We start from the raw sequence: 26,500 nt of genomic DNA, 5'->3' as shown, positions 1-26,500 counted from the left end.
TTTAATTCCAAGTTCATAAAATTCTATTAACGTCAAATTTTATTTGTTTTATCATCTAAATAAACTGACTTAGGCTGTCACTCACTTTCTGTTCATTTGTTTTGTCTTACTGCGTGCATCTCTTGAAAGTGAAAAAATGTCTATTTAAAGATAAGTGGAAATACTACAGAATGTAACATTTTCATGTCAAAATAATTACATTATTATATTCTCAGTTAAATAATATAAGATCGGAAAACATTTTGATATGCATTTGACAGTCGCAATCCTGGCAGGATCGAATCAATTTCTCCCAAACTAATTTCCCCTGGATAGAAACAAGCAGCTCCCAAACCCAGTCTACCGCCCTCTCCCAGCCAGAGAGGAGCAGAGAGGCACATCCTGGCACAGTCACTGCAACAGTCACTAATCACCTTCAAATTGCATTGAGATGCTTCACTGTCTTGCACCGCCTTTTTAATCACCTTTTAACACTATATTTGTGTTTTCTACAGAATAAATATTTACCCTTATGCTGTTCTCTACACGGCCTTCTCATCCTTAATCAATGTAAGATTTTTTTGTAACCTACCCCAGAGAAAAGAAAAGAACAGCTATATTTTCATTATGTCTTGAATACAGATGCTTTGTTTGTTAAGGAGACAGAAAAATACTTCCAAAGAAGTGTCTCCTATACGGTTATTATTCTTCTGTAAATAAAGTAGTTAATTTTATTTGTGGTATTAATTCACATCTTGGAGACCAATGAATTCATATGTTTCTTTCATAGATTAATGTTGTTCAAATTGGTTTGGGGACAAAATTCTGCTTTTGGTTCCTATATTTAGTAGATGCAAACGGAGGTAAGTCCATTTGACATCAAAAAGATGTCAGACTCGCATCACTTGCGGACCCAGGCCAAGTTTGGGAGTTTAAAACAGCTTTTGGTAAATATACAGTAAAGTAGCTGCTTATTAATATAATGAGCACAGGAAAACTACACAAAGACAGGCATACACACACACTATATCGTGTTGTGGAGAGTTCCACTGAAACTACAGCTCAGTATGACAGTAACCTGTTTTCCTTATGCTCCACTTTGAACATTTCCCTTCTGCTACAGAGATTACAATTTTCTGCCTTTTTATTAGTAATCATTCACTTCTTTACCTCAGCCTTATCACATGTGCCTGTTTCCTGCTTTTGGAAGTATTTTTCCCTTTGGTGTTTCCCCTTAAGTTAATATTGGCACATAATACATGCATATTTGCTGTCACGATTCACGTGAGAAAAAGCTTTGCATTTCTGATGTCATTTCGATACAAGCCATAATATTCCTGAATGAAGAGTCAGTAAAACTAGCACTTTACAAGACTCTTAATTCACTCTATCAAAGGAAATACATGACGTATTTAATCCAATATGTAGGAAACAAATGGCTCCGATCTGCACAGTTTTAGGGCAAAACCACCATATAAAATCCTGAATATTATTTTTTTCCCCTCTAAGTTTCAAACTGTGCAGTGAGACAAATACATAAATTTAACACCTGCACTGTTAAGTAATAAATCATCATACAGACATTAACGTATATCAATATAACAAAATAAATACAAAAAGAAGTCAAAGCCCTCAAGAAAAATCTTGGGCCCAAGAGAAGCTGCAATCCCCAGATTTTTGTGGATTCTAGATTTTACTCCATGTATATATGGCCATAAGCAATATTTTTCCTACCATCTTCATACCCAACACCAGACAACAGACCCAGCTAAGCTCAAAAATAACAAAAAGAATGAAGTCAAAAAGGTGCTACTTCGAAGTGTGAAACTTTATATAACTCCAGTAACAAAACATTCAAATTCAGAGCAAGAATGACACAAATGAAGAGGCCCAAATGCATGGGGAATACAGTCAAGGCTTTAAAACTAATTTTAAGGAAAATATTAATTAATTAAAGATATGAAAGTCCTTCTACAACCTTCTCAAACCATCCTGGCCATAAAGGAAGAAAAAAGGAGAGTTGTGCTCCATGTGCAACACTGTACACCATACTCAGTAGGTCACTGGTCTTTTAAATAATCTCTAGTGAACAAATAAGATTTCGGAAAGTTTTTAGTAGATAATTACACTTCCTGATTTTGTAATTAGTGGAACTACATGTAATTACATAATAATTATGACGGTAATTACGTAATTAAGATGTATAATTATGTAGTAAAAAACATTATGGAAATAAAAGCCATCAACTGTATAAGCACAATACATTTTTAAAAATAAATTCTGTATCATCTGTTTAAAGCTACCATTTTCCTCAAAATATCAAAGTGATTAAAAGCCATCACTGGCAAGTTCTAAAATACATTTCTTATATGACACTTATCATACAGATAATTGCATCTTTTAAAAAATCTCTTTAAAGCCTAGGATTCATATTATCCTTCTGATGCCTAGCCACATATATACTGAATGGATTACGTGGGGGAAAATTGTTTGTTTATATTTCCAATTTCTAAAAAATAATTTTAAAGAATTAGCATCAATATCAGAAATCTGGGATCTAGAACATGGGTCCGTCAAACTTAAGGGTCCTCTACAAGGTGCAACAGGCTTGTCTTGCACGTTGTGTTAAAGAAAAGAGCCTACTGCTGTGAGAATGAGTAGTCATTAAAACAAGTCTTATCATTTTTGACTTGCATTAAGAAAGAAAATTCTTATTAAGACAGAAAGAAACCAGAAAGACAAAAATATCAGAGTTGCAGGAAAAAAAAGAAATGATGCAGGAAAAAAGAAAACAGTTTTAAAGCATATTCTGTTTAGAACCAGTCAAAAGGGAACTCAGAAAGGAGTCAGACTACATTAGATAGTCTATGCAATACCATATTCTATCACGAGTTGCTACCTAGCTATTTAAATAGTAAAAAAAATCAAGTGCAAATGAGAAAATAGTATTTTTGCTCACTTTTTTCCCCACATAGACTGCTGCTGTCAGCAGCAGAATATTTATTTGAAAAAGTCAAGTAAGTATTCCAAATCACGAGGGGTCAGAAGTTAGACAGTGCACCTACCTTACCCCAACCTGTGGCATTAGCATTAGTGTGTTAAAGCCAAAAAAAACCCTTCCTTAATCAAAGAGGAGGAGGCAGCGGCACCGTAAACACGGTTCTGCTCATGCCATAGATTTCCCACCTCGTGGATGTATCACGACTGCTGTAACTCATTATTTCCATCCACAAGCAGAGAAAATAATTCAGAGCAGTCCCTAACTCCGAGAGGCGTCACCGCGCAGGAAGCCTCGTGCTCACAGACGGGGGTGCAGACAGCGCTGCGCAGTGTAACGCGGCTCACTCAGATCCTGCAGGTCTATTCTGCAAATATTATAAAAATCTTAAGTACACGCCACAAAAAGATATGGAATAGAAAAAAGAAAGTGTTTCACATAAGATATTAGATATGTTGAACTGATAATAAAAACTGTATGATCGCTTTGGAAAGGTAACTTACAGATCAGCTAAATACACATACAGTACTTTGAAAAGGGTCAAAATACACTGAGTATTCATGTAAAATTGTTATTGGTTTTAATAAGTTAGATTTAAAAACTATTTAAGATATTGAATTCAATTCCATTCAATTTCATTTGTTTCATTTTTTCCAATGCAAGTGATTCAAAATTTGCAGTCATGTCAGTAGTGAAAAAAATGCATGTTCTTTCTCTGTAACCTTTCCAAGACTACTTCACTTCTAGTGAAAAGATCAAAAATTCATGTTCCAATTCTGAATGTATATTCGTACAAACTCTATTTTTTTGGTAACTTTTATAATTCCAGTGTTTTTCTCTCCCTCCATTAGAACAGTTGTTCAAGCAGGTACAGGTACCTCTGAATCATGCTTAAGACACTGCAAAAAAAAGTTGAGAAATCTTCCTCTACAAAACAGAATATGTTAAGGAAAAATGAACAAGTGCTTTTGAAGATGTACTCAAAGATTAAATTATTGGAAATTAGTATTTTACAGTTTCTTCCAGAACAACATGATGAAAGATAAGAGACTTGAGAGCAAAGGTGGAGAAGAGCATTTGTTTGCTTTGATGCAAAGATCACTACTGTGAAGTCTGAGTGACAGCAACTACAGGTGTAAAGCTATCAAAAACAGGTTTCTTCAACTGAACTGTACTCTCTCGAAAGAGTTATGCCAAGTTATGCTATCACTCTCAAAAACAGACACACACACACACATATATGTGTATGTGCATAAGTTTGTATATAAAGTTATTTATATGGTTTCTCCTTATCTTCTGTTGAAAACTGTACACTCCTTGTATACCACCCTGAACTATACCACCCATCCAGTATACTGCAAGTATATTAAATTATGCACACAGTATATAACCCCTTCCTTACTTAGTGCAACAAGTACTTTGTGTAGTCTTCTCATCTACAATTGATAAATGCGGCACACAGTTTTAACGCCAAAAATCTCCCTTTCGTTACCCTGGCTTCACACACAGGACAATCCTTCCAAGTTCACGCCACACAAACACTCCTCCCTCTCTGAGCGAAGGTTCACGCCGCTCCCCGTGCAGAAACACCGCTTTGCTCAAGCACATCCTTTCAGTCTTGGCTCCAACACTCTGCCTGCCTATCTCTCACCACCACCATCAGCTTATGTATATTAAGCCACATTGACACAAGGAGCTCTGCAGACCTTTTAAAATGGTTTTCTTTCACAGAGTTAGAAGCATTCTTATATAAAAATCACTTCAAACTGATACTTGGCACACCAAGGAAGGAACGTACTGGGGAAAAAAAAACAATATTCAAATTATAGGATGCACACAACTATCCAGAGATGAATTTCATGTTATATGTCTGGGTCATACAGCCTAAAAGAGTTGCATTTTTTCCCAATACAATTTTACAGTTTATTCATCCATAAAGTAAACTAGATGCTTTTGGGGTTTGAATGGGAGGGTGAAGCAAGGAACATGCATAGCTGTAACAAAAGTGCAAAAACATCCTCTAAATATGCATTATGAAACTACAGCCCATAAATACATAATCTAAACAATTATATTCTACTTCCAAGCACTCACATATACTTTGAGGAAAGAGGTCTTCCTGGCACGCAGGAACATTTCATTATGAGCTTTCTCCTAAGTTATCTTCCTCCCAGCCTCACTTTCTTCTGCTTATCCACTAAACTGATGAGCCCGGACTGCTTGGGAATCCCGTAATCAGGGGCTCAATACTTGCAAATATCCTGAGAGAACAGACTATAGCATCCCTGTGATTTCTGCCTCTGAAACACCTAAGTGAATGCAAACAGCACACGTAGCATTGCCTCTCTTAGGAACGGCACAGTGAGACACTTTCACCCCCATTTTATAGCATGAAACAGAGTTTAAAAATCAGATTCCCATTTCACTAAAAAATCTCCACAAAATCTCCACAAATAACCTCCGTGATGTCAGCGCACTATTTCTGGAATAAAGCTGCAGTCTCCATGAGTGAGGAGCCTGCAGAATTCTTACGCAGGGTCTTGCATTAAGACTTTGGGCTTTATGGCAAGAGGCAGAACAGAACCAGAGAGAACAGAATTCGAAGCACAAGGGCTTCACCGACTTTGTGTGGGCTCCATTTCTCTTAGTTTTTAACAGTTTTGATTTTATTGCAGAAGAAAAATGAAAACTGTGCCATCGTTGAACACTAAACAACAGCAATACTTGAATGCAGCAATGACGCAAATTGGCCTGCTGTACTCTCTTTTGCTTTTCTGATGACGTAGCTATAAAAACACATTGGTTTCCGTTACAGGAGTTAAGGCATCTGCAGCGAGCACACTCCTGCACTGAAACACCCCCTGCTTACATGGCTGACAGCCCACCAACGAACAGAATGGTTCTGCTGTGAACGGAACGCGGATGGACAGAAGATGCTGCTGCTCTGGTACTCCTATTGCTTCTTGCTGCCTTGACTGCCCAGCTAAACCGTAGTATCTGACTAAATCCAGAACAAAGCTTTCAAAATCTTTAATGTAGAAGGAGGAGTTGAAGACATTTTGAGCACATGATTAGTAAAAATGGAGCATCCTTTCTTTTCCTGATTGCTTAAAAATTAATTCAGAATAAACAGACAGTACGTTATCACTGACGTTGGTGAATTAGAGTTTGTAGCACTGCAATATCAAAGATTAAATTGCTGTTTTTTATTTGATCTGATACCAACTGTGCTAGAGTTCCTAACTCAGAAAGATGGCAAAGGATTTTCAGAGTTTCATTTTACATAGCAGAAAGACAAAGAATCTTGCACACCCTGTTAGACTGCGTAAAGCATCTTGGAAGGGAGCATATCCAGTCCATGTCGCACCTTGACTTTAGTCTGGCTTTTGAAATTGTCTTTGATGATATTACAGGCACATCCAGGAAAGCTGAGTGGAATACAGGCCAATAAGCCTGACATCTTGAATAAATGTAACTACTGGGGAAGAATTAGCACAGCTTGTGTTATAGGCCAAGGTCTGTCCCATAAACTCTACCACAGCCTCGGATGGTGTTCAACGAAGAGGCGAATAAAGATGATTCAACTGATACTGTGCTTACCTGGGAATCTTCTGAACTTGTCCATCAGTCTCCTACCAAAATCATTTCAGAGAGAAACAGTCATGGCATAAGAGAGATAAATACTAAATAAATAACTGGTTAAAGATAGGAAATAGAATTTAAGGTCACCACTGGAGCTCCACTGCAACCTGCCCTGTGTTTATATCCGACCAGGGCAAGCAAGCCAGCAGGTAATCAAGATACTGATTTGGTTATAACTCTTGTGGTCCTACTGGGATAGTAGAGGTTCGAGTTAATGTTAAAGAATGTCAGGAAGACTTAGCAGAGTCAGTAACCAGACAACAAAATTCAGTGTAGACTAAACTCAATTCAAACTAAATTCAGTGTAGATAGATGTAAAGCAATACACCTATGATTATTTTTTTTGAAACCTTAATTGCTTAGAAATGAGCTCCGGCATGATCAGAAGTAAATTACAATAGTTAGTTCTGTGAAAAACATTAGCTCAATGATCAGTAGCGTAAAAAAAGAAAAATATTAGGAATTACTGGGAGAAAACAGAGAACACAAAACACAGGGAGTACCAATTGTATCAGAGGTTCACTTATATCTTCAATTCCATGCCCTTTTCTGGTCCCTATCCCAAGACAAACTTAGAAGAACAGGAGATCAGGTTCCAAAGAAAAGTGAACAAAGTAATGGTTTCTATATGTGGAACAATTAAAGAGATGCAGGGTGGATGTGAGAGGAATGCATATGGTCAGGACCAGTATGGAAAACTGTGTATGGATCCCCTGCTGCCCTGCCTTCCAGTACAAAAACCAAGAGACAACAAATGCAGGCAACAGTCATGGGATTTAAAACAAAAGCACAAGGTCCTTTATGGAACAGATGGTGGATCTGAGGAAGTTCCTGATACCTGCTGAACAGATGCTCATGAGCTTAATGTGAGTTTGGATGAATTCATGGAAGAGAAAACCCCTGCAGGTTACTAAATTCCATATCTGGCTAAGAAAGTCATCAAGGATGAAAATGTTTGAAAGTAGGGAGGGACATGGCAAAGCATCATGTACGCTTGCACTGTTCTCGTATTATTCCTTTGGCACCTACTTCTGACTTCAAGGAACAGGACTAGGTGGCCTTTGGTCATATAAGAAATTCCGGTCCCATATAAGAAATTAAGAATTGTAAATAATTTGGTCCCATATAAGAAATTCTGTTCTTATATTTTCGGAGCGTACTAGGAAAGCATGGCCAGCTTTGTTCAGAAAAACACATACTGATCATCAATATCCCAGGGCCAAAGTGAAAGGTTGTACTGAATGAAGTTGCACAGGTATCTGCCAGGGCTCTAATCAACACTTCTGTTAAAGACCTGAAGTAAGGAATTGCAATTTAGATTTTGGAGATGATAAACTGGGAAGAACTCTAAGTGTGCTGGAGGACAAGATGAGTTTTTAAAATGATTCTGAGAAACTGGAAATCTCTTTGAAAGCTTTCTCTCCCACCCTAAACTGTTATTTAACAGAGAAAAGTGCTATCTGTCTCTTTGAATAAATACATCAACTGTACAAATATACAATGAGAAAAACTGGTTAGGAACAGCTGTGCAGAATAGCAGGTAAGGATTACATTAGCTCACAAACTGAACAGGAGAGAACAGTGCTCTTGCAAATGTTGTAAATCCCATAAAGTTATGAATAAACAGAATAAGAGCCTATAAAACACATTAATTAATCCTTCTGCTGTTTTCCACTCAGGTAGAATCTGACCTGTAGTGCTAAGCTGACTCTACATCAAGGAGGATGTAGATGGGGTAGACAAACTCCAGGAACTGCAGAGAAAATCATCAAATATCTATAAAACAGCAGGTAGACATGAGGAATATCCTTCCTCCCTTCTTCCCTCCCTCCAAATGATGTTTTGTAGCTGAAAAAAGACTTAGAAGGTAACAGTCAGGTTTTAAATATAAATGGCTCTAAGAGGAAGAAAATAAGTCTATCATCCATGGTGGACAAAATAAGCCTCAGAAAGCAAAATTCAGCTTAGAAATTAAGAAAACTCTCTCTTGCTAAGTTTTGTGAAGCACCAGGAGATACTGGCTGTGAAATCTGACAAGTTGTGTAAGTAGAGAAGGTTTTAGATCTTGCCTATCTTTAAAAGGAAAACTAGGCAAACAATGGTATTGAACCTCTTTGTAAGGAAGGGAAGCAGTTTGGACGACTGTTTCAACACCCAATTATTTAACATAATATTTTAGATTCAATTTTGAGAAGTAGTAAGGACTTTCAGTTTAAATGGTTGAATAAACAAAAATCTGCTTATAATTAATATATTCAATTTTGAAAAAGCAAATACAGAAAATGCAATTGAGCTACTAGTGAAACCTCGAGATTTTTAATAAAGAGGAGGCACAAATTCCTTCAAACTACAGTGAACATTAAATTTATATCTTGAATATCAAGTCACGAAAAGATCTTTTCAGGTAGAGAAGACTGCAATATGAATAATAATTTTAAAAGACTATTAGGAATAAACAGACTATATAAGACAGAGAAGAGGAAGTGGTCTGCAGAAAGTCAGGAAAGGTGGCAAAAATGAAAAACCTGGCAAAAGTCTATGTGATTTAGGCTTCCAAAGCATCACTCCTCCCCCAAAGAAAGAAAAAGCAAAACAGACCCAAAACAAAACATCAGTAAGTATATGGTTTAGCTACATAAAAAGCAAAGAGATTGAAGATATCCAAACTGAACAAGACCTAAAGTTCTGCCTCCACTTTTTATAATAGCAATGATGTTGATCACGGGTCAACGACAGCATGACTTGGGAATGATGGCACGGAAACAATGGTTTTTGTTCCAAAGGAAAATGAACATGAGCTCCACACTGCTAAGGGCAAAAGTTCACAAAATTTCCATTTCAAAATTATGACAAAATTGGAATACGAAAGTTGTTACTCTAGTACTACTGAGTTTCAAAGTTGGTCATATCAGTGGCATACATCGCTAGAAAACAGAACATATACCTACGAGGATAAAAAAACGTGATCTGCATAGCCATAAGCAATTACTCCGAAGTTTTGGAGCAAGAGAGAAGTATCACCCTCCCAAAGATACAAGGAAAATGGGTCAAAACTGTATATAGGTTTACCAGACTCACCTTGTTTGTCTCACTGAAGAGAACAAACCAACCAACCAACAAAAAAAGGGGGAGAACATCTAATTTATCTGGCCCTAACACTTGCTAATGCACCATGTCTGAAATCACTGTCTGGCTGAAGAAGGTTATACAATAACTTTAAAACGCCAAAGAAAAAAAGAACAATACGCTGTTCGGAAAGGTGAACTGTTGAAGAGAATGGAAGGTCATAGCACAGTTCTAACAGTTGCTTCAGAATTACACTTGAAGCTAGTTTTATTTAATATTCTTCAGCGCATTTTTTGGACATCCAGTGAAGGTCCAAAAAATAAAGAGAAGATGAGAAATTATGTCAATACAGAAGAGAAAATATTGTTTTTCAGAAATAATTTATCTAATATTTCTTATATTTATCTAAGGATAAAAATAAGATTAAGCAGTCTCAGGTAATGAAATTTAATGCCATAAATCTGAGAGGCTCATGGCTTAGAAAGAACACAAGGGAAAAAAAGAAATCTCAGATCTCAATATTTCTATCTTGGGATGACAAGTCAATGATACAATGAAGCTACAAAAATGGCACATACAACTAAACATTTATCAACAGAGGTATACCCAGTAAAGGTTCCTACTGCATCCACAGGACAGTGAAGAGACACCATGTGGAATATCAGGTAGAACTCTACTTAGATGAATTCAACTTTGAAAAGATTTCACACAAAGGCACTAAAGGGAATGATCACATAAAAGACACTGTTTGGTCTGTTTAAACTGTTTAGTCTGTGTAAACTGTTTAGTTTAGAATGGAACAGAGAAAGACTGTTATGTTCTAAACTAAAAGTGCTGAAAGACCAGCACTGCTTCTAACAATATAGTGGAGAGCCTCAGGGAGGGAAAATCAACAAACATCTGTGCATGGACATAAAACTACCTGCAAACAAGCTAAACAGGAAAATGACAGTGAAGTTTTCAGCCATCACGAGTGTCTGAAACACACTTTGAATTATAAAAGGGGAAAAATCACCTAGAGGTTTCAAAATGAAATTCCATAAACTGGCAGTCTTTGTAAGACATGGTGGTCTGCAGGAACAGGAGGTGGACGCCATCGCCCGTGAAGACCCTTCCACTCTTTTCCTTATATTAGGACAGAGTTCCACACACCGAATCATGTGCTTTTAGCTAGCAGGAGTTGCAACTACATAATGTAGCCTCTATGCATCTACGATGCTTTATTGAACTGAGATGACTACACAGTGTGCCCTCCTTTGGATATAGAAGACCACTCTGAAGTACAAATACCAAAGCCAGTTCACTCTCAAAGGGATTAAAAAAGGAAATATGAGTTTGTGAAAGAAGGAACGCCAATACGACAGGTCAAGACCAGACCTGACGGCTTATTTGAGCGCCTTTTAGCTAAGAGGTTGCAGCTACTGTGACCTTTATATCAGGTTGGCCAATATAGCACTTGGAAAGACGGTTCTTTGTTTTAGTCTCTTGCTATCACCTATGCACCTAGCTAATGATCGAGGGCAGGGGTGGGGAAAGTATTTCAGGAGGGAACAGCTACGACAAGTACAGCAGCCGGAGCACCTTTTCTCCACTGGCACCACCAGGTTGCGAACAGGATGCCAGGGAAGTGCTCTCTGGGAAACAATGCTTCAAAAGTGGGATCCAAACACAGGTTTGTTCAGAATTCCCCTCTGCCAACCCCTAGCCTGCCATCGGAAACACTCTCCTGTCATCCTGAAAAGCACTTAGCTGCGCAGAAGTCGTGAATTCATTATAGCTTAGAGATGTTTTACTACATAAATGTTATGGTGATCGGATAAAACAAGTCTTCCTCACATTAGGTTAATTTGGGTATTTAACAGAGCTTTGTAGGTAATTAGTGTTACAGTTTTTTTGTCTCATCATTTTCTCCCCTGATAAAAAGGGCCTTGTAGACATTAATAGTGGAAAACAAGTTTTATTTGACCTTTTTTTTCAATACGTATTTTTAATTAATCTGTTGAAGTTGCCGTGTCCTTCCAACTTTAGGCAAAGACATTTTCAAACGGTATAACGTAAGTACAGTTCAGTCAAAAGACAAAAGGAGATACACAACATACTCTTAAATTGGTTATTCCAACACAGCACATTCCTCTTGCAGAGGATTCCTAAATCCAGGCTATCTTCTTCTTTTTGGTTTATGTTACAGCCTAGTAGTTGAGAGCTGAAGAATAAAAATGTGTAGTTCTGGCTTCTAGAAGACAAGCTGCTATTAAACTATATTTAACTGAAAATTTAAACCTACCTTTATCTTCTTCAGGAACCACTTTATCCACTGCATAATCCACATCAAAAATGTACCGGTAAAAGCAGAGTTGGGTGTAGAGGGCCTTATCAGAATACTGTAACAAAAGGAGACAATGATTAAAACCCCCATTCCAAGAAATGGATCTTTTGCATCTATTTCTATTTCCAATATCGAAAGGCATTTCCTTCTGTGCTTTTCTAACAGATTATATGCTCTGTTCATGTCAGATTTTTATTATTTTAATGCAAAATCTCCTTGCTACATATTTCTATGTACTTTTTTTCTCATAACTTAAGCATTCATATCCATAATACTAAATTTGTCTTTTCTTTAGATATACACATTGGCATACCACAATGATGCTGCAGGAGCAAAATGAGATTCTTGAGAATGCCGGGACAAGGGAGTAACTTATTCCTAATGCCTGAGGATAACGCACAATGGCATGATCTCCAAAAGGAAAAATAGTTAATATGTATTTCTGGTGAATACAGGTGCTTGGCTGTATTTTCCTCCCACCCAACCCTCCATGCACCCGCACAGCTGTGGTTAAATAAATTGTGAACATGCCGTTCAAGTAAAACCAGCTGCACATATACCTTTACAGATTATGTCACTGTCTTGCTCTACACATCTGTGAAGGCTACTGCATGTAGGTAATCACATACATTTGGTTCAAAAATCTGCAGGTGTGTACATGTGGAATATCATATTCAATCAAATGCTCTGCATGTCACTGATGTCAAGCTTCTGTGCTCTTTCTCTAGCTCAGAAGTACATACCTGTGTGCATTTATATCACTGTTGTCATTCTGTGTGCCAGAAAATTGCTTGGATAGACATGAGATAGTTCTACACTGGCTCCTCTATGACTAAACCATTTCAAGTTACTTTTATTGATGTCTTGTTCAATATCACCACATTCAACACTCTGCCTCATACTGGGGTTCAGATATTGGCCAGTTGAAGGTTTGTGCTCTAAAAACCCATAACCAAGAATGAAATAACCATAACTACATCAAACTTAGAAGCAGTGTCCATTTTACTATGATTGGATACATGTAGGCACGTACAAACTCTTGAAGATTTTCCTTATGAGCTACAAAACCCACACAAGTTGTGGTTAGACTACAATTCAATTGCTGCTCAGTATATCATCAGGAATGAGACAGCAAATGCAGTGGAATAACAACTGATAACTACTTAGGCTTACTGGAACCCTGCTTTAATTTAGCTTTTCGCTTTTTTACCCAAACAAGCCAAGTTTTTTTTTGTTAAATTCAGCTAATCTTATACTTCTCCTGACACGTTATAAAATATCTGTAACTATTAAGCAACTCATGTTGAGACATTTGGCAACTATTACTCCTGTTTAGTTTTTTTTTTTTTAATATTTTAACATTATACTTCTTTCCACTTCATGTGAACGTATTTTAAAAAAAGACACAGAAGCTTATTTTATTCCCTATTAGCTATTCTACGATATGCATCATCATTATACTATTATACACCAGTTATTTTTAGTAAATCCTGATTACTGCTTCCTGAAGAAGAAAGAAGGAGGACGACAGCGATTAAGTTATTTGTTTAGTTTTTTAGATTCAGCTGTAATTGCTGGTACACATCTCCCTGACTGCACACATGAAGCAGGTTGAATAGAACACTGAAATTACCTCCTTCATAATAGTTTGTTTTGATAATGTATTGTGTGTCGAGATGATGAGAAACAGTTGCTGTCAATTTGATTAGCCATTATATTTTTATGTTAATTGCCATTATTGGGTCCATTCTGTTTAGTGTCACCATAGAAGCCATACAATGTTAGCATAAATAACAAATTGGAGTAAATTAGGAAGATATATTTTTGCCAATTCATTTTAATTGCCCCTCAGTCCTTCCGTCGGTTAACGCAGCTGTTGACCCATAATAAGCGCTAGGTCAATATAGCTGCTTGTCAATTCAGAAATGCAAAGTGCTGTGTTGCTGGTAATGGATATACAACAACCTTTGCCAGCCAACTGAAGCAAACGAATGACAACCCACACGAAAGAATAAAGCATCAGCTATGGAGTTTAGTGACCTGATACTAGTAGGCAGGCTAATTGAAAGTCACTGCCTAAATGGATAAAGGAAATACAAAAAACAGTATGGAAAAATGTGCATGTGCACACACAGATACGCATATATATATATGTATATTTATATATATATATACTCATACGTTTGTAGACAAACCACACAGAATTTTTTACTCATACTTTGAGTGTGCTAACACATCCTTCTCTTGAACTTCCCACCATACTTTACAACTAGTAAGCTGGGTGGAAAACAAATGGTTCTGGAGATTTTCATAAAATTAAGCATGCATATGGCATACATATAAAGCCAAGAAAGATATCTTAAATTTTTAAGAAATCAGGAATGATTTGTACCACCACTTATTTATTCCCTTTAATTTTCAATAACTTACAGGTTAAAAAATAAACAAACCACCTCCCTACCTTCCAAACCTAAACCATTGCAAACTTTCTACACAAGGAAAGCTTTATAGTTAATTTCTGGTGAATTTCTGTTCCTTCATGCCATACAATATTGAATTCTGAGTAGATGAAGATAAAAGCATTTTGAAGTTCCTAAGCATTGTTCATGATGTTTGATTTCTTGATTTCATTAAGAACTGACTTCAGTAGGTAAGTCTGCTGCCTTGACAGCTTCCTTTCATGGAAAGAACATTCTGTACCAAAGCAACCAGACATTATTTCGTATTTTATTTAGAAGAGCAATAAACAGATACAGAAACCAAAGGTACCCCGTCTGTATTCATCACAGTTATTTACTCCTTTGACAGAAAATTGCATATACAATAGAAAACTAACAGATGAGATGAAAAAAAAAATCAAAGAGAAAAATCATTGTGCTCAGCCAACAAGTATTCATTTAAAGAATCTAGGTTTAATATGGTTCCAGAATCCTCTACTATCAGCAGGCCAAACACAAATCTTCAACATGTCTTCCCAGAAAGATTTCCTACTACAGATCACATAGCAGGAAACTGATGGTGCCTTCTTAACAGAACTGGTGAAATGCAACACTGGTTATTCAACTTTTCCCCATGTGTTTTCATGAATGAACACAAAAAGTAGGGTACAAAATGCTCAGTCATCAGAAAAACCTTGCTTACCTACCACATACCCTAGGAAATGCTTGTTAGGGCAAAGGAGACTTCACAGATATATCATACTTGTATGGAGACTCACAGAATGGTTAAGGTTGGAAGGGACCTCTAGAGATCATCTAGTCCAACCCCTCTGCTCCAGCAGGGACACCTAGAGCACGTGGCACAGGGCGGCATCCAGGCGGGTTTTGAAGATCTCCAGAGGAGGAGACTCCACAACCTCTCTGGGCAGCCTGTTCCAGGGCTCTGTCACCCTCACTGGGTATTTCCTGTGTTTTGGTTCGTCCCTGCTGCCTCTCATCCTACCGCTGGCCACCACTGCAAACAGTCTTCCTAATAGCATATAGTTAGCAAGTGGGGCATTTTTTTTCGCAATTAGCAGACCCAGGTTTGCCACTTCTCTAGCAGGAATAGAAAACTAAGATCTGAGCACAGTTTTCTTAAATTCGCTCACACAGTGGAGAAGGATTGTCAGTGGCTACCCTTACTCGTCTTAAGTCAAAGCTTGCTCAGCTCTCTGAAAACTAGAGAACCTGGCAAATTTTACTTATTAGTTTGTATCCTTCCCACCCCAAATGCAGTGCATGAGAAGAATTTAAGATACACACACTCATCAGCATTTCTTTAATGGACAAGAAGTTGATGGCAGCTGCATTTAGGTGTTGAAATTGGAAGGGTCCTGCCTCTGTTTTGGATTACATCTCTAAGAGTAGGTTTAAATTTTTTATTTATTCTTATTATCTCCCAAATTACTCTGCTTCTCCACAGAACCACTACACTCATGAACGCCCCCCTTTTTTGTCTTTCTTCTACACCTGGCTCACTCCCATACCTTCCTGCTGTGGTGGGGTTAGTGGGCACTTTCTCATTTAGTGTTCTCAGTTGCTTTCTATGAATGATGAACGCAATGAGAATAATTAAAAAAAACTAACCACCTCCAGTTTGCTAACTACTAGACTGCTTTGCAAAGGAGATAATTTCCACAGGCTACAGAAGTTATTTGTATTACTTCAATTAATTGTAATACAAAACAGTGGCACCACTTCATTAATCAGCTGCTTGAGAGAGTTACTTTGGTGAGAAGTCTTTTTGGTAATTTGATTAGAAAGAACACAGTTCTTATTACTACTGTATGAATCAGTATGTCCATCAAGCAATTTACTTAGGACAATTTCTTAATACTATACAAAGCAAAAAGAAAGGAAACAGAGAAAGAGAGTCTTTTGGCAGCAAATGGATCCCAGATATTCAAAGCGCACATGTAGCTAAGCAAAGCGTACAGGAAATACTTCAGTGCTCTGAGAGGCATTTCCTCCCCTCCCCCCTAGAAAGATGCAGTAATTAAAACCTAATTATTATCTTCATTTTAAACAAAACCTAAAGTGAATACCAATTAATAACAACATACTAATGAGCATCTGCTGTGATGAAATTGAATATGAATGTGCTGCAAATTTCGGGTAATTTATTTTTTCGGGGAAATGCCACTGGTCTCAATCTACTGCTAGAAGATTGTATAGACTTTACACACTTTTCATCATATCTCTTATAGCAGCAATTTCTGTTTTTAAAAAGAGAGCATAGCTTGGCAATGTGGATATTTATGTATCCAAATACTATTCATACCACATTAAAAAAATCATGTTTTCTTTTGTAAAATGGACTAGTTTAATCAGACCAAGTCCATACAGACCCAATCACCATTGGAGTCTGAAGGTAGACTCCTGTTTACAAAAAGAGAGGCCTAACAAGGTGAATTAATGCAACACTGAATACTCATTAATTGTGTGCTCCACCCCACCCTCTGCTTACATATAAGGATAACAAATACTGAAATTTCATCTTCTTATATATCAAACAAACAAAAGAGTAAAAATAGAGAGCTTATCTGCAACCAGTAGGATGGAGGTAACTGAAGTAACAAGAACTTGTACTGGTTTAGGTCCTCTTTTCTTGTCTTAGTGACAGGTATGCAACTCTTCCCCATTACTATGTGAGCTCTAATGCTCATATGAACATATGATAAACCAAATCCAACTCACCAAGTCAGCAAATATTATTCACTTTATTGCTAATCTATCAGAAAACTACCCCAACAAAGCTAACGAGTTTGCTGCATGGTCAACAGCTGGCACAAGAGGCAATGGCAAACCATGCTGTAACTGATGTAACTGGCTACTGCTAGCAAGGAAGGAACTGTACGTGCACCCGCTTTTAGCTTTGGGCTCCCCACTCCACCTTGCACCCGGTATTCAAGCTCACCTGAGTAGCTCAACAAGATCTGGCAGAGAATTCAGTGTGCTCTTTATTCTGAAATTTTCAGTATCAAGATGTTTATGGCTAATTTTTGATATTACTATTTTATATGAATATAATAAAAGGTACAAACACATAAAACTTATGGCACTTATGACTGAAATCAGACACGGGTGCACACATATTTGGCACTTCCTTACTGCAGAGGAAAAGGTACAGGGCCTCGTTTTATCCAGATAACTAAAGTCTTTGATTTTAAATTGAATAATAGAAACAAATATATGAGTAACATCTCATGACTCTGGAGAAACTCTACAGTTTCAGAGTTAAGAGTTTGCAGACTAACCCACCTGAAGAGCCATCCTACATTGGCATATGAGGGGGAAAAAAAAAAGAGGATATCTTTGGGACTTTCTTTTTTTTTTTTAATTAAATACTTTCAAACTCAATGACCCTCAGAATTATCTGTCATTTGACTATCCATATGAATAGTATGAAGTAGTTTGGTGAAAAATAGCCCCAATTCACCCAAAATAATGTGGTGAAACAACATGAAAATTGAAAGACAACCCTGTAAAGTAAAGCTGTCTTTCTGTGCTGGAGATTAAGTAACCCAATATACGTTAACACATCCATTGCATCCCAAAGAAGCTAGTATAGAAGCTCCATCTTGTTCTAGAGGTTTAATGATCTACTCATTGAACAAGGAGCACTCACAGGTGATAACTACAGGTCATCTGCTTATTCAAAGTATGGGGGAAAAAAAAGCACGTACAGAAGAACTCTGAGCACTGAATGGAACTCTCTTAGCTTTCAAGCAACTTCACGGATTTCCATATAAAATTAAAAATCCTGATTTTATTCCAAACAAACTGGAACCTGAACAAGAGTCCCGGAGCAGAGCAATTTATCCAGCTCCTTGAGAAGCACATGGAGGGTATCCAGCTACCATGGCTAAACTGCTCCTGGCATGCAAGCTACCTCAAGACAGGTTGTGTAGCCTGACTGCAGTTAACACCTATAACTTGAAATAAATCTTTAGTGTGCAGGCTGAACATCAAGCCTTGTACTAAAGGAGCAGCAAAGACGTAAAAAAACAGGGTGCACTGAGTTTTTGATTCTCCAGATATGTAACATGGTTATGTTGTTAGGGTCTGCTATAACTGGAGGCCCAGTTAAGGCTACACATGCAGGCCTGTCTTTTGACTTTGCTGACTTCTGAATGTTTTTCCATGAGCAGAAGGTCTCAACGTGGAAAGGTTTCACATAGTAAATTATTAAAATCTGAAAAGCCCTCCAGCATCAGCTTTGTATGTTGAAAGAGTGGTGCTGAAACAGCTACCATTTTCAGTTCTTCCAGTGAAAATATATCTTCCTTCAGACCACACCCTCATATTGGTAACCAAACATTCCAATTGTTCATATGAAGGAAAGTATATAGCGAAGGAAGTTATACATTGGTGGAAATGTTGGCACTATTATTGAAGTGCAGATGAAACCAACAACTATTAAGATTTCCTGATGCTTTCAATCATAAGATTATTTTTCAAACATTTTCAGTCCTATGCTGAAACTAATAGACCATAGGTTATGTTTTGGGTCTAGATTAATCATTTTTCTTTGTTCTGTCAAAGAAATATCAGGAATACTTTCTTAGGAGCCCATAAAAGGTTTTGGATCTGACACAGCACATAATATAATCTCCCTTTAGCTTTATAATTCATGAAGTTAACCCTAAATGAGAATGAAGAAATGGGGAAAGAGCAGGGAAACAATCTGCACAGGGCAGTTTCCAAGAACAACCACCTACCGTCTATCGGCTGTAGTCTTATTTCATGGCAAAAAGAGGCTAAAGATTAGACTCTGCAGACTAGGCACAAGGCAGCTTTCTGTACCATTTTATGCAATCCTGCTGACACATTAAAAGAATGGTTGCATATTGTCAAGAATGAGCAAAAGATTATCCCTTATTATCTTATTTAAGACTCATTTGGAATATTCTGTCTGCCTTCAAAACTGAGGAGGATGGCACTGCTGATGTTCTGATGCAGGGTGTTTTGATAACAATGGAAAGAACATGTAGAACCAAGTCACGATGTTGCAATCTAGACGGTGGTAGACACAGCAAGCATAAATGTGAGAGTATAAGATTTCTGCTTAGATAAATGATTTAAAACTACTTTATATTATTACTTAAAAAATTATCACCGATACACTCTGCACAAACATTTAACACTTATTTGCTGGCCAGAAGAACATACTATAAAAGTGTAAATATGTATAAGGCAGATTGTTTATTTAAATTATGATTTTGCTAGGGAATGCCTTATGTTGCATTTCTTCCTTGCAAAATTATTTACTAATTGTGAAAAGGTATAGAAAGTGAAAAGCACTGTTTTTACCCTAAAGTTGATTACCATTCAACATGCACAAAGACAACATTTTAAAACTATTTATTGGTAAATAAACAAAATAATAAGTAGGCTAGATATGCAAACAAATAAGGTTATCTAAATATGTTTTAGATGTAAAGCCATGAATATAAAAATAACAAAAAAGTATCATTTGCAGAGAGGAAACTGAGTATACCAATTTGGGTTGAAATATTCCTGTCACTCAAGACTTTGGAACTCAATTCCCTCAACTGTAGCTTTTAGCAAGAGTTTAAAAAGTTTGAAAAGCTTGTTTTCCTCCTTTAGACTCCTTCAGAATTGTAATATAGCAGTCTTTGCTCAGCTGGTTAAATAATCTGAAGGAATACATCCTCCACATCTGATGCAGAGGATTGTTTTGTCTAAAGTGAATTTAGCAATTGAGTAAATTCTAACAGACAGAGCCACAGTTCCTTTTTTTGATCTTGAATTCTTCTGAAAGTTAAGGCAATGAGGGGACTAGGCTAAGATACGAGAAAACACTGAGCTATTCACTGTGTACCTGGAAATATTTTCCTTTGAAATATCTGAAAACCAGGAATGCTCAGAGATGCCTGAAACCTCACCTCTAGGGCGCTAACAACCTACACAAGCAGCTCCCAAAGCTTCTCAAAGAGTTTGGGATGGGAAACACTTGCGATATAGTTTACTTACTCATCTTGCTTACTTTTTCTGCAGCTAGGGTGCACGCAAGTGATTCCTCTGCTAAGACCTCTCTTTGTTCCAAAGAGATCGACCATTTCCCAGAAGGTCCTAGCACCATCTATCTATTTACACACATATAATCAGCTCTGTCAATGCAAGTCTTGATCTCATGTCCCTGAGCAGCTCTCACGGACTTTAGAAGAACAGCACTCTAGCATATGCTAAAGAAACATCATGTTACAGTGATGACAAAGCAAGACGAGCATCTCCATCTTTTCTGCGTCAATACACTGCACACATCAGTTTATATGTTAAATTTGAGACGTCATTTTTTTAATGACCAATATTTTCTGGTATTGTCTACCAATTTAATGATACTCTGAATAATACCAGTTTTAAACAACAGCTGTATGTTTATCATTTATCATTTGACTGTTATTGATGTTAACTTTGTGGACTGATTTGAAATCACATTGCTTCCATCCTCAATTTCACAATTCCCAATCCCACAATTCCCAAATTCAAACAGGAGAGAAACACACCAATCTTGGGATTATCCACTAAGAAAAGAAATTAATCCACCTAAGAACAGGCAAAGATTAAGCCCTTCAGGTTTCTATCAGCTGCCTTAACTGGAGAGGTCAATATTGTGCGTGTGCTCGTGAAAACAAATAATGCAACAGACTGCAGATTCTGCAGATCCTCAGAAACCTAAAAGAAAATTTAAATATGTCTGAAAATTACTGTTTCACGCATTACTAAATTAACACACATGCCAATCCAAAAATGACCTTCTAATAACAATTATGCAAGCTATCAAAATATCTAAATTGTCTCTTCATTTTCATAGGACACTCCCCACATACGCAACCAAACTGCAATGAACTTACTAGCTGTGACAGAGCAGCTCTGTAGCGCATTAATAATCATAATCCCTATAATCCTTTTACTGTCACATTTTATCCTTTCTACTATGGAAACCTGAACCTACGTTTTATCTTCCACTGATAAAATGCCGCACATTAAAAAAAAAAAAAAAAGTGACTATTTTTACATGAAACTTAAAAAGATACTGGTTTACATAAAAGCATAGGGGTCTCATTGCTGAGAATTGGTATCGGATGTTGAAACAGGGTAGAGTTAGCTTCCAGCGACCCGTACAATGCTTAGATGTGATGGAGAGCTCCCATTACAAAGTAAGAATATTTTTTGTACTTGGGAGCACTTTTCGCCTTTTTTCCCCTGCTGTAGCAAAATCATGCTAACTGAAAATCAAATTATGGATCTACTGGAGATAAGATAAACCCTAGACACAAACAACTCTGAACCTAGGTAAAAGCATAAAATGCTACCTATTCACAGGAAGTTGCAAAAAGTGATGTGTGAAGTGTGAAAAAGTGATTTTCACATTGTGTCATCTTTTACCAGAGATAAATTAAGCATTACACAAAAATGACTTGCGTTCCACCTCTGTTTCTGGGAAGAGTTGCATAACTTTAGACAAGTCTCTAAGCCTTCTTCTGGTAGGTCCCTTTTATAAGGCTGGGGGGTCTAAAAGCAGCACTGGGTGTTCATAAAAAAATATGGATTATGGCAGAGGAGGTACCAGATATCCTAGGACCATCTACTAGATTAGGCCCTTCACTCAGGGGTTACAAGTTCTTGTTTCTTGCCTTGGGCGTAAATGTCTATCTAGACAGAAAAGTCTGGTCATATTAGTGTTTGAGTGTTCACTTTTGAAGTGACACATCTGATATGAAACTGGATCAGATGTTTTAAAAGATGACCTCAAGGTCCAAAAGTGAAAAGAAAATACATTTTATTTATAACCAATCAATGTAAGACTACTGTTCTGAACCTGAGGCCCCTTCGGCTGACTTAAAGCATAATGATCTAAGATAAGCTGAGAAACCCCTCTCACCTTCAACAAATAATCCTAGAAGTTAAGAAGACTTACCAGAAGCATCACCCTCCTTTCTAGTGGTCAGGCAGAACGTGTGGCCGTTCTGGGGTAGCTAAAACCACATCAACCTTCAAGCTGTGCACTGAGGCCTATGTACTACAAAGGTGGCAAACGATTTAGCAGATAACCTGGAAGATAAAAGAGCACGGCCTCTGAGCGGGGAAAAGCAGAGACCTGCCTACCAGCAGGGAACCTCTCCGTCTTCCATCGCAGTCATCACAGCTAGAGCACTACCATAAAAAGACAGCCTATAACAACAGGAAGGAGAAAAACAGGAAACAGCCCCTGAAACAGGAACAAGCATTTCAGAGTGTTATCAGCTACAACTAACAACACTGGAACTTGAGCTTCAGCCAGGCAAATCCCAAGCATGGTGCAATGTTTGTAAAAGCATTTGATCAATCTCTAATTGTCACATAAAAACAGAGTGTTCCTCTCAAAAATTCCAGCTTCCATTTAAAGAAGTGAACTTCATCAGATCCAATCCTACTAGTAGAAGCATCTGATGTCCACTAAAGTTCCGGTCAAAAGAAAACCGTAGCCTTTACTGCAGGTTGTAAATATTCATGCTAGATAAATATCACCGCCCCTTACCTATGCATACATAAAGATTACTCCCACCAGAACAGAATGCATGTTAAATCTTAATTCTGACTTAAAAAAATTAATTGCCTCCTCTCGCGCTTTTCCATGTTCTCTGGAAACCTTCTTTGTGCTCTGCCATTCCCCAGCAGCCACTCACCACCTCCGATCACTGAGCCTTCCCCCTCCTCTGCAGGGATCACATTACTTTTCATCAAATACCAACCCAAGCCATCCTGAACCTGCACCATGACCTTCCCTGCAACAGGCTTTCTTGAATACACAATTTTAGGTAGTGGCCAAATGCACCTCATGGATCCAGATCAACTCTAGGGAAAGAAGCCAAGTTTCAGCAGCCAGGTACATCATTGCTCCACTGCCTCTGGTGACATGTAATTTTGAGCAACTCGGAAGTGATCCAGCCAAAACAAAACCATTAATAGGCATGAGGTTGGCTGTCCTCGGAGCTCCTTCTTCCCAACACTTACTAGTGGATTGCTGCTTTGGCAATGACCCACTGGCGAATTTGTGTGACTGCTACTACAGCACAGAAACAGAAAACAAGCTCTTTGAATGGCAGCGGATTAAAAGATATTTGTCAGATTCCCCCCCAAATCTAACAAAAATGTGAGTTCCCAGCAGTTTTGGCAATTTCACCTTCAACTGAGCCTCTAACCCACTCCTTTTTGGAAAATATGCCTCAGATAGTCTGTATACAAACCCTGAAGACAGTTAGGCATTAAAAATCTTACAGGGAATATACACAAGTAAATAAATAGGACATTTAATTTGTAAAGTTAGTAAAGTTGTATTTCTGGGATCCACAAGAGAGCTAACAAGAACGCAACCTGAAATTTGGGACCGCAGAAAGTACTAATAAGTGCATACCACAAAAATGCCAATCATATAATTTAAAATAAGACAGGGGAAAAAAATGACTTCATCCTTCACAGTAGCACCATGCAGCACCCCAGTGCCCAAATTATGGGGAATAAAAAGATAAATAAGGATGAGGGCATTCCATTTGAGCAGAGAAAGAACAGGCTGCCTAAAGCAGATGCTCTTGGATCATTTAATAACCACAATAGAAAAGCAATAGAAAAATAAAATGTAGCTCTCAAAAGTTTCTGGCCCTGGAAAGCTGGATTGGCTTATTAGCCATATTAGTTTTATAAGATGAGTAAGATGTCAGAACACGTACAGAAACGTACTTACTGTTAAACACAAAATCATAATTAGTGAATTCTCACTGAACATTTCATTTAAAAAATCATTTTTCCACAGTCATTCTTAAATACCTAATATAAAAATATACATATATATACATATACACATACAAACACACACACACATAAGAGCTCATTCAAATTCCACAGAGCAAGGCAGCTGTTTTTACAGGTATGGCAATCCCTATAGTCAAACACAAAATTGGGCAGGTAGACATCAAGTCCACAACATGCACCAAGGTAATGAAGAGTGCGCTTGAGCCAAAAGCTACTAAGGGAATTATTTGGGAATGCTACTATTCACCTTCTGCTCTTCACTAGAAAACTTTGGAAGATTTTGCATCTTCCTTATAAATCCAACACTCTTCTACTGAGGATATCCAAATGTCAAGATCAATAGAGTGAAATGCAGCCCGCTGGAACAGCTGAGTACTTCCCTCATTTTTAAAGCTTTTACAAAAGGCAAACTTTCTTCCTTCTGTCTTCTGTACAAATTTTTGGAATTTACAAATCAAGTTTACATTGTCCACTGAACTGTATGTCACTGCTGCGTGCAGGTTTGTAATAGAAATTTTCTGTTAAAAGAATGTACGCCATGTTCATTAAGTTTTAGGATTATATTACATATATCATGCCATCAGTAATCATTTTTGTAATTTGATGCACTTGACATACTTCATTTAGTTCAGAACTGTTAATTCTTCAGTTTAGGTCTGCATGAGTAAAAGCAAATACTACAGCAAATCCAAAAAGATATTTTTGAAAAAAAAAAGGGGGACCTTTATTTATTTAAAGATTTGCACAGCCAATAATGAATAACTACATACATAGGGTAGAGCTAATCAGAAAAGCTGTCTCAAGGAGAAAATTCAGTTTTACTATACCTAGTTCATTCTCTGGAGTTTCCATGTTTCTTTTTTGCTATTCAGGAGGAGGATGAAGCTGAAAGCTGCCTGGAAGCCTAGATTACGTTGGATAACAACAATCTTGTATGGCAGCAGGATACTGTCCAAACTTCAAACTGTTTATTTACAGTTCCAATAAACTGTTCTGTTAGGTGAGGATTTTTGAGTAGTTTTCAGCAAGCAGAACATGCTGGCCTTTCCCTCCCTGTTGTGCAGGACTCCTCTATATTATGCACTAGCTACAATTTCTGAGCTGTCTTAATAAGAACATCCATGTAAAAATCTAGCCATGTAAGAAGAGTAGAGCATTGACAAATAAGAAAATTAAAATCTGACAAAATGGCAACATTTTCTTAACTGCTGGGACATTAAAAAAAAAAAAAAAGTATTCCTTACCAATTCTGGCATCTGGATGTTCAGAAACATGACATTCAACATACCAGCTAGACAGTGAACAGAGCAACCAACGCATGCAGCATCTTCAAGGAAGAAATTTAATTACTTTGGTCAATCCATCCAGCTCAGGAACAAAAGAAACAGAGATTCTAACAGACTTAGATATTCTGCATGAGATAGCCTATGGAGCAGAAAAGTGGCTTCCCAAACTAGCTCACAGGGCTATCAAAAAACCCCTTAGAAAACAGTTTTGGTAGGGTTCTGCAAAGTCTCAAAAGATTTATGAGATGAGTATTTCAACTTGCCCATCACCATGTGATCACAAACGATAATTCATTCTTCAGGTCAAATATGGCGGAAGTTTCATGTAGAACCATAACTCTCTTAGCACAACTGTCAACACCTTTCCACAATGAAAAAGGCCAAAAAACCTCAGTATGATACATGATGAAATCTGCAATCACTAGGCCTAGCTTCTGTAACACAGTTTTAACAAATGCTACATTCTGTGCCTTCCCCCTCTTACTTAACCTTTAGAAGGGAATATCATTAACAGTACTCTCAAAATATTAACAAATCCAAAAAGAGGGAAATCCAAATGAGAAGAAATCCAGTGAGAGAAATCCTTTTTTTTTTTTTTTTTTTGGTGTGGGATGGTTGGAATATGCCTAGCCTTCTTCAAAAGGCCACCATCATCCTCAACGTGTAGACACGCTTTATTCTACTATTGTTCAGTGATATCTTGCATTTATGCAGTTTCTGACTGAGAGATCTGCCAAAAAGTATGAAGACAGACTAGTGAGCCTTGCTCTGAGTGAATGCTGAATCAGTGTCTGGAAGTGAGTAAAACGGCATCTTTCGGACGAGATGAAGGTGATGTCCCCTGCACAGCCTTTCGTGAAGCCCTGCAGGTTCATCCCAAGCCTCCTGGCCAAACTATCTCTACTGA

At 37.5% G+C, this 26,500-nt stretch overlaps 1 protein-coding gene across 1 annotated transcript in view; it reads right to left on the bottom strand.

Annotated features, from left to right (window-relative positions):
• Positions 1-26,500, bottom strand: part of POLA1 (DNA polymerase alpha 1, catalytic subunit) — a 193,280-nt gene that overhangs the window by 30,195 nt on the left and 136,585 nt on the right. The window contains exon 35 of the mRNA XM_088532762.1: positions 11,970-12,066. Within this exon, the coding sequence (XP_088388888.1) occupies positions 11,970-12,066 (97 nt within the window). The remainder of the gene's footprint in view (positions 1-11,969; positions 12,067-26,500) is intronic.

This window comes from Tinamus guttatus, unplaced genomic scaffold (genome assembly GCF_059628265.1).
Source record: "Tinamus guttatus ecotype Peru unplaced genomic scaffold, ASM5962826v1 Tinamus_guttatus_pri_ptg000470l, whole genome shotgun sequence".
Classification (NCBI taxonomy): Eukaryota; Metazoa; Chordata; class Aves; order Tinamiformes; family Tinamidae; genus Tinamus; species Tinamus guttatus.
The sequence above is the reverse complement of the archived record's forward strand: the minus strand, read 5'-3'. Positions and strand labels throughout refer to the sequence as shown.